The sequence below is a fragment of the Otolemur garnettii genome, unplaced genomic scaffold (genome assembly GCF_000181295.1).
Source record: "Otolemur garnettii isolate 467f Iridium unplaced genomic scaffold, OtoGar3 scaffold00070, whole genome shotgun sequence".
Classification (NCBI taxonomy): domain Eukaryota; kingdom Metazoa; phylum Chordata; class Mammalia; order Primates; family Galagidae; genus Otolemur; species Otolemur garnettii.
Window position 1 is genome coordinate 9,874,632 of NW_003852465.1, and position 9,246 is coordinate 9,883,877.

Here is a 9,246-nt window from a genome sequence, read left to right on the forward strand (position 1 = left end):
AAAAAAAAAAAAAAAAGTCTCCAGGGCCAGGTTATGGGGCTTGGGAGTACAGAGACACTGTCCCCCTACTCCCCTTCCTGTTCTGTTCCCACTGCACCTAACTGGGAAGGGCTGGGTGGCGGGCCTAGTGCCTGGAGGAAGGCTCCCTCTGGAGCAGCCCCTGCTCCTGGCTCCAGCAGAAAGCTTTGAACTACTCAGAAGGTAACAAAAGCCAAAAACAATTGGACTCAAGCATTCTCTCTCCTCATAGCTTCCTGGGATTGTCCAGGGTTGGACATGACAGGCAGACCCTCCCCTTACCTGCCGCAGCCTTCTCCACAAAGTGCAGCTCATGCCAAAAGTTAGCCAGGTCTGGGTATTTCTCCTTCACCGTCAAGGCAATGAAATGTAGCAGCGTCATCTTCCGGTCTGTGGACTTGGTATCCAACAGCTGGGAGAGGGGAGAGGGCTAAGCACTCTGGCTCCATCACCGCTGCCCCCAGGCCACTTGGCCCATGCTGGCCCCCACCATATCTTACCAGATCCAGGCTCTGGAGCTTGAAGCCATACACGGCTCCCCGCTTGCTGCTGTTCATGTAGTTCCCTAGTGCAAGGATGATCTGTGCAAGAGATGTCAGGGATGCAGGTCAGGCCCAAGCCCTAGGGGCTCCTTCTCCATATAGCCCTGGCCCCCACCTATGACCTGGGAACCACTAGCACCCGGTTTACAACCTCTTCCCACCTCCAACATCTGCTTCAGCTTCTGTGAAGACTTGACAGAGGCAGAGGCTGCGATGATGGCATTGAGTTGCTGGAAGGTGAGATGAACACTTGAGTAACACAGGCTGGGTAAAGTCAGGGAGAGATAGGAAGGATGGGCTGGGCAGAGAGGCAACTAGCAGGTGGAAGTGGAGGGGCTAGGGCTATACCGGTGTGAGCATCTGCAAATTGTCCTGGAAGTTGCCTAGGAAGGCCATGCCAGCCATCCGCTGGGTTAGTCGCTCCACCTTGCTGAAGAGCAGCATGAAGCGGTCCTCAGCTGCCAGCTCCTCCAGGGGCTGCCGCTCACGCTCATACTGCCGCAGCAGCTTCACCTCCGCCTCTGTGGGCAGGAAGCGCATCAGGCACTCCACGAAGTCCACAGGCAGAGTCTGCAGGTCAAACCTGTGTGGGGAGAAGGGCCCACCGCTGGTCTCACAGCTGCCTGCACTCTCCTTCCCCCCTTTAATTCTCCAGCTTTTGGAAGAACTGAGGTAGGGGTCTGTGCCTTGAACACAGCCAGTGGGAGAGGACCAATTGCCTCATTTGTCACAGCACCAGTAATGATAATACTTGGGGGACATTACATGCTCCTGTTTAAAAGGTTCTGCACCTTGGCTTGGCGCCCATAGCTCAGTGGTTAGGCACCGGCCACATGCACCAGGGCTGGTGAGTTTGAATCAGGCCCGGGCCTGCTAAACAACAATGACGACAACAAAAAATAGCCAGGCATTGTGGCCGGCAATTGTAGTCCCAGCTACTTGGGAGGCTGAGGCAAGAGAATCACTTAAGCCCAAGAGTTTGAGGTTGCTGTGAGCTGTAATGCCCTGGCACTCTACCAAGGGCAACATGTGAAACTCTGTCTCAAAAAAAAAAAAGAAAGAAAGAAAGGAAAAAAAAGAAGCTTCTGCATCTAGGTGAAATCCATACACCTGTGCATGACTTAGGAGGCCCAGCCTGCCCAACTCTCTAACCAGCTCTACCTTCCCTACGTCCTTCCCTACACTAAAGCCAGGTTCAAAATTTTCAATACCCAAGCATCCCACTTCTCCCTTCCAGGCCCTGAATGGGACTAACCCGTATGCTTCCCTCAGTCCCAGCTGAGACATCACCTTCTCTAGGGGGTCTTTCCTATTCTCCCAAAACTGTCTGTACCTCTGCCATCTTAGCGGTATCACCAAGTATTACAGTGCTGTCCCCACTAGACCAGGTACTGGGCCAAGGTCTAGGCTGGATCCCAGCACCTCATTCAGTGCCTGGCACACAGCAGGGCTGCAGTAATTCATGACCATGCCAGTGGATGACTGAGGGGTGTGAGGGAGTTTTGTCAGAAGTCCTGAAATCATAGGCCAGGCACAGTGGCTCACGCCTATAATCCTAGCACTCTGGGAGGCTGAGGTGGATGGATTCCCTTAATTCAGGAGTTCGAGACCAGCCTGAGCAAGAGTGAGACCCTGTCTATAAACATTGGTGGGCACTTGTAGTTCCAGCTACTAGAGAGGGTGAGGCAAGAAGATTGCTTGAACCCAAGAGTTTGAGGTTGCTGTGAACTATGATGCCACTGCACTCAACCCCAGGGTGACTGAGTGAGACTGTCTCAAAGAAAAAAAAGAAAAAGCCCTGAAATCTAGGGACAGCCAGGCTCCTAGGTAGAGAACTAGGATGCAAACCAAGGGACTATGGCCAGGTCAGTGAGAGCCTCACATGTGAATGGCCCTGCAGATCTCCTCAGCTGAGCGGCCAGCCTTGCGTAGGGTGATAGCCAGGTTCTTGGCACGATTGGCTTCCAACAGGGTCACCTTGCTGGCAGCTTTTTGTGCAGTCTTGTTCTTGGAGCAGATGAGGTCAAGGGCAGGGCCCTGGGCTTTCGTCTTGAACAATTCTTCAAACTTATCTAGGTCCAGGTCCTAGCAGGATAGATGAGCAGGGAAAATGCTGTGGCCTCAAACTACTAGAAGAGTCCCCCTGGCAACTCACCCAGCACAGGCCCAGAACTCTGTCACTCTGGAGTGTTTCACACATATAGACATAAGTAGAGACAACCAGAAATGCATGTACACACACAGATAACAGGCTCACGGAGCTGACCTTCGCCCCAGACTGAAAGCTTTTCTAAGGCTAGGAGATCTGCTAGAAGGGCAACCTGATGCCCAGCCCCCAACCCCACCCCTCTGGGCCCCAGAACCTGTCACCTCTAAAATCTTCTCATCATCAAGTTCACTGAAGACAGTGCCACTGATCTGGTTGGGTTTCAGTGCTGTCCAGTTGAAGACAGGCAGCCGGAACTTGGTCTTGATAGGTTTCTTAATTCGAATGGCTAGTTTGGAAAGAGGATCAGTGAGGCAGGAGCCAAGGCCACACTCCCTAGTCCCACCAGCCCTGCCCAAAGTCAGGGGACACTCACCAGACAGACCCACCGTCAATACTACAGAGGGAGCGGCACCAGGGAGAGGCGGGGCTGGGGGACATTTGTCTGGGGTAAGAAATGGCACAGTGATTAGGGGTCAAGAGACTTCACAGGTTACCCTCCTCTCTGCCTAACCCCTACCCCATCTGTCCTTGAAGACTGTCAGGGAAGAAGCCTACATAAACTCTGCCCCAAGATGCTCCCAGGAATCCTAACTCTGAAGGGCAAATCTTGCCAGCGTCTGACCCAGTTTCTCCTGCTATAGTCTAAGACTTCTCCTTGGCTGTCTTCAAAGGAATCTTTATGATCCTTAAAACAGGTCCACATCTGCCCTTTGCTAGTAACTTGAGCCTCTCTCAGATTCCAGCACTCCCTCAGTCCTCTCTTACCCTGATTTTACATCCTTCCTGCCCTTGAATGATGCCATATTCCCAGCTACTGCTGACTAGGATTTTAGTCATTACAAGGAGAAGACCGCTGCCAGCTCCCAGGGGTCATAGGGATCATGGTTACCTGGTAATGGGGGAGGTGGAGGGGGCAAGGGAGGAGCTGGTGGTGGAGGCAGAGGCAGGACCTCCTCAGAGGGTGGGTCTGGAGCCAGGATGTCCAGGTCAGAGGGTGGTATGCCCTCACTCAGCTCTGCAGGGCCTACTCTGGCCAAGGCCTCACTGCCCATGGACTCCAGGCCCCGGGCATTTGGCTCCAAACGGCATCGGCGCTGGAAAGCCTCCTCTTTCTCTTTAATAAGCCTACGTAGGGTATGCACCTGGTGGTTCGTGTTCTCATATGTTTCCTATTGGGAAGACAGCACCATTAACAGGAGAGTGGGCTGAAGGCACAGTAGTCATTGCCCCTAGGACTTCAAACTCCTACCCAAGGATATCTCAACTAGAGTGCTCAAAGTGGTAGAAATCCTTATAGGGGGATGGGGAAGCTGAAACACAGAACAGGAGGCAAGCAGAAGAACCAGCCCGCTCCCACTGGCACCTTGAAGTGTCTTCCTCTCTGTTCCAGCCTATTCTCACTGCACAGGCTCCTCAAGGCCAGAGAAAAGGCTGCCCCAGGTCGGGGTGGTACCTCACGCCTATACTCCTAGCACTTTGGGAAGCCAAGGTGGGAGGATCATTTGAGCTCAGGAGTTTAAGACCAGCCTGAGCAAGGGTGAGACCCTGTCTCTACTAAAGAGAGGGAGAGAGAGAGGAAAAACTAGCTTGATATAGTGGCATATATCTGTAGTCCCAGCTACTTGAGAGGCAGGAGGATAACTTGAACCCAGGAGTGTGAGGTTGCTGTGAGCGAGGCTGACACCACACCACGCAAGCCTGGGCAACAGAGTGCGAGTATCTCCTCCTCAGCCCTTTGGGCCTCATTTTCCTTTTTCTTTCTCTTTTTTCTTTCTTTCTTTCTTTTTTTTTTTTTTTTTGAGACAGAGCCTCAAGCTAGCGTTCTGGGTAGAGTGCCACGGTGTCACAGCTCATAGCAACCTCAAACTCCTGGGCTTAAGCGATTCTCTTGCCTCAGCCTCCCAAGTAGCTGGGACTATAGGCACCTGCCACAACACCTGGCTATTTTTTGGTTGTAGTTGTTATTGTTTGGCAGGCCCCGGGCCAGATTCGAACACTTCAGCTCTGGTATACGTCGTGGCTGGCACCTTAGCTGCTTGAGCTACAGGCACTACCTCATTTCCCTTTTTCATTTGGCTTTATATAATTGCTCAGTTGGAAGCCCCTGATGGAAAAGACCCTATATCAACCATCTCTGTATGCTCCATAGCTCCCCATTCAGTGCTTACCAGGGGCTAGGCAGATACATATTGAGCTCAAAAGAGCAACAATGGGGTGGTGCCCATAGGTCAGTGGGTAGGGCACCAGCCACATACACCCAGGCTGGTAGGTCTACCAAGGGCAACATAATGAGACTCTGTCTCAAAAAAAAAAAAAAAAAAAGAATGGAATAAAAGGTAGGGTAGGGGTATGATTTTATAACTAACAAAAGATTAGGAAACAGAAAAGAGACTAAAATATGAGGAGCCCCTGCTCTCATGATTTAGTATACCTGGCAGGTATCCCAGTCAGCAGAGTGCCTGGGTTACTCTGACCCTGCTCCCAAAGTATGGCTGGGGGAAGTACATAGAGGTACAAGGGAGCATAATTGACAGCATGGGCTGTTGAGAGAAGGCCTGGACCGGGTCCTGAGAGGTGCCTATGAGTACTCCATCTGCTCCTACCCTTTTCTGGGTACATCTGGCCCACTCTAGCTTCAGCCTTCCTCACCAACTGAAAAATGGGTAAAATCACCATCATATGAAAGCTTCAAGGTGGATCAAGATCTGAATCCCAGAGGATACGACATGACTCAGGGAACAGCAGCAAAACTCCGAGGCCCTGGAGCCCAGGGACTACCGTCCTCAGAGTCTATGTACCTTGATGCTCTCTAGTTCCTTCTCCCGCTGCAGGAGCTGCTTCTCTAGCTCTGCCACCCGCATCATGTTTTCATTTTCCAGGTCTAGAAGCTTCTCCGTGAGCTACAAGGACAGGAAGGGCAGGCTTGGGGATGGCCTTCAAGCCTGGGCACTCAGCACAGACTGAACCCCAGACAGGAGCTGGGCCCAGTCCTCCACATGGGGCCCCCAAAGCAGCTTGGTCCAGCGACTCCCCTACATCATCTCATAGGCTAGGCTCTGATACACAATACGGCAATAGATACAAGGCAAATGACCACATTCTGACTTTCTCAAGCCTGAGGCCATACTATTCCCAGCCCTGGAAGTCAGTGTGTTTTCCCATCAGTGGGAAAATCAGTGGATGATTCAGTGGCTCCAGCCAGACTGTGCTCTAGAAACCCCCTGATGAGTTCTCTAGCCTCCCAAGGCTAAGTCTGGAGGTAAGTGCAGGATTCCTGGGACTCAGACGCCCCCATCTGCTCCTACTCTCAACAGTGATTCTGGCAGGCAAAGGAGAACCACCTACATGGGACACATGCTCCTCCAGCTCCTCCACCTTCTCCAGGGCAACATTCTTCGTCTCAGCATCCTCCAACAAACCTCCCACATCAAACACGTTGTCCAGGTATGCCTGGATCTGCACCTGCAGCTTCTCACTCTCTGTGTGCCTTGACTTCTGGGGGAAAAGCAGAGAGAGTGGTAATTAAGGAAGCAGGCATGGGATCAAGGGAGCCTGCTGAGAAAAATTAGTCTTCTTTACCCCTCACTATCATTTCCTAGAGCGTAAAACCCAAGGAGTTTCTGCTCCTGCAGCTGCCTGATCAGGGAATCATCGACAAGAAGTCCGAGTATCAAGCCACAGAAGACAGACTGGGTTCCAGGAGCACTGTCTTATAAAAGACAAACCCTTTGTGATATGAGTAAACTGGTCCTCTACCCCAAAGCAGGGGTAGATCCTCACCTTCCCAGGATCCCAAACAGCTCACCTGCAGGAACTCTTCTAGCCCCAGCTTGGTAAACTCATACTGCAGGTGGACTCGGAAGTTCATGTCCTCCACAGAATGCACCACAATGTTGATGAACTGCATGCAGGCCACCTGGGGAGCAGCCCAGAGGGGCAGAAACAGGAAGGGCAAAGCAGAGCAGAGCCAAGAGACGGGGAAGATAGGTGGCTGTTAGAACATTGTCATTAGATAATCAAAAAGAATGAAGAAAAAAGTCTAAGACCAGGAGCAGCAGCTCATGCCTATAATCCGAGCATTTTGGGAAGCTGAAGTTGGAGGATCACCTGAGCCAAGAAGTTTGAGACCAGCCTGAGCAACATAGCAAGATCCTGTCTCTACAAAAACCAGAAAAATAAGCTGGCTGCGGTAGCCCACACCTAAAGTCCTAGTGCTCTGGGAGACTAAGACAGGAGGATCACTTGAGCCCAGGAGTTTGAGATTGCAGTGAGTTATGGTGATGCCACTGCACTCCAGTCTGGGTGAGTGACAGAATAGAACAAGAACCTGCCTCAAAAAACAAACAAACAGGGTGGCGCCTTGGCTCAAAGGAGTAGGGCGCCAGCCCCATATGCCGGAGGTGGCAGGCTTAAACCTAGCCCCGGCCAAAAACTGCAAAAAAGAAAAACCCCCAAAAGTTAAGTCTTTATGAGGTAGTAATAAGAGCATTTTACCTTAAAAAATGGTCAAATTTCATATTCAGTATATAAAGACAAGTAAATTACATGAAAAACAGATATAAATGAAGATACAGCTATCTTATTCCTTTGTACAGGAGCAGGTGTTTCTTGAGACAACCCTGCCTAGCTGAAGACCCTGGGCTACAGAGGGTAAGTTATATCCCCCGTGGGGGATAGGAAGGGCTTAGGAAAGGTAAGTCAGCTCAAAAAGGATCCAAATCAAGGACTAAAGATCCACAGAAAGGAGGTAAGTAGATCTGAGAAACATAAATGACATTGTCCTAAAGTTTCTAAGAGCTCTCTGGGGTGTGTGGGTGGACAAGGAGCATTTATGAGTAGAGAGAATCATTCTGGGTTCCACATAGAACATCAAGATATGCTGTGGGGAGAACACTGGTATTATTTGAGATAGAAGTCTACCAGCCTTCCCATTTACCAGTAAATTAATAAACTCCTCTTTCCTCCTCCTCCTCCTCCTCAAAAAAAAAATGCTGTTAGCTTGACCTCTGTTCTTGAGGAATGCCCAGCACTGTGGGTGTGGGACTGACCCAGGCGCAGTTCCTCACCATAAAGTCGATGTTGCTGTCCTCATTCCGGAAATACTCCATCAGCTTCTCAAAGCGGTGTAGCTCCTTGCACACCTGAACAAGCAGACTTTCTCAGTCAAAGGATTTGCCCCATGCAGAACCCAAGTTCCCAAATCTTGGCTACCAGGAAATGTCACAGCAAAGGATATGTTCAGGGCAAGTTCTGTCTATAAAATGAGCCATTCTGGACACTATACACATAGGAGAAAACCTTAGACCTGGAATCTGGCTCCCACCAATTTGCTGAGGGAACTTAGACCAGACTTTAGGTGTATAGGCCAAGAAATACAGGGATCTGATGCTTACAAGTTATTGAAGAAAGGAAGACAGGAAGGAGGAAGGGAGGCAGGTCATGGCTGAGGCAGGAGGCTGAGGTCCTAGTGGGGACACAGAAGATGGGACAGTGGGCAGGAAAGCCCTCTCTAAGAGAGATCCAGAGACTCCTATGAGCCTCTGGGTTTCAAGGAGGAAGAGCCATTTCCTGGCTTGAACAATGGATGCTAGGGAAGAGGTCCAAAGAAGAGGAAGGGGTGGGACCAGCAGCTGTGGCTGGATGTCGAGGAATCCTATTCAAGCAGATAGGGACCTCAGAAGCCAGGCCCAGAGGCTGAGGAAATTCCAAATAGGAGTTCTCTCTCCCCTTACCAATAACAGCCAACAACCCAGGAGACATGCTGGCTCACCTTCTCCCACTGCAAACGCATCTGCTTTGGGTTCTATTGGTGAGTTTACTGCTTCAGACTCCCATGGCCTACAGTGGGTCTAGAGCAGTGGTTCTCAACCTTCCTAATTCCATGGCCTTTTAATACAGTTCCTGCCAATTCCACAGGTTGAGAACCGCTGGTCTAGAGTGGCACAGAAATCTGCACTTTCAACCAACTCCTCAGCAGATGATTCTGATGCATGGCCAAATTAAAACCACTGGACTAGCGGGTGCCTGTGGCTCAAAGGAGTAGGGCACCGGCCCCATATGCCAGAGGTGGTGGGTTCAAACCCAGACCCAGCCAAAAAAAAAAAAAAAAAAAAACAAGGCTTGGTGCCTGTAGCCCAGCAGCTAGGGTGCAAGCCACCCACACTGGGAGCTGGCACATTCTAATCCAGCCCAGGCTTGTCAAACAACAACTACAACCAAAATATAGCTGGGCGTTGTATTGGGCGCCTGTAGTCCCAGCTACTCAGGAGGCTAAGACAAGAGAATCACTTAAGCCCAAGAGTTGGAGGTTACTATGTGTGAGCTGTCATGCCATGGCACTCTACAAGGGTAACATAGTAAAACTCTGTCTCAAAAAAAAAAAAAAAAAAACTCTCAACAAAGGAATCACAGAAGGAATGTACCTGGACATAATAGAGGCCACATGAGAAACCCACTAGGGGCATCATACTGAATGGG

General features: G+C 50.6%; 1 protein-coding gene across 1 annotated transcript in view; it reads right to left on the reverse strand.

Annotated features, from left to right (window-relative positions):
• The window catches only part of FMNL3 (formin like 3), a 72,130-nt gene that overhangs the window by 4,839 nt on the left and 58,045 nt on the right, over nucleotides 1-9,246 (reverse strand). Inside the window, exons 10-21 of the mRNA XM_023515392.1 lie at nucleotides 7,836-7,910; nucleotides 6,575-6,685; nucleotides 6,115-6,264; nucleotides 5,568-5,669; nucleotides 3,659-3,938; nucleotides 3,143-3,211; nucleotides 2,931-3,055; nucleotides 2,443-2,645; nucleotides 909-1,143; nucleotides 722-790; nucleotides 519-599; nucleotides 301-430 (exon numbers count right to left, since the gene is read on the reverse strand). Coding sequence (XP_023371160.1) covers nucleotides 301-430; nucleotides 519-599; nucleotides 722-790; nucleotides 909-1,143; nucleotides 2,443-2,645; nucleotides 2,931-3,055; nucleotides 3,143-3,211; nucleotides 3,659-3,938; nucleotides 5,568-5,669; nucleotides 6,115-6,264; nucleotides 6,575-6,685; nucleotides 7,836-7,910 — 1,630 coding nt within the window. The remainder of the gene's footprint in view (nucleotides 1-300; nucleotides 431-518; nucleotides 600-721; nucleotides 791-908; nucleotides 1,144-2,442; nucleotides 2,646-2,930; nucleotides 3,056-3,142; nucleotides 3,212-3,658; nucleotides 3,939-5,567; nucleotides 5,670-6,114; nucleotides 6,265-6,574; nucleotides 6,686-7,835; nucleotides 7,911-9,246) is intronic.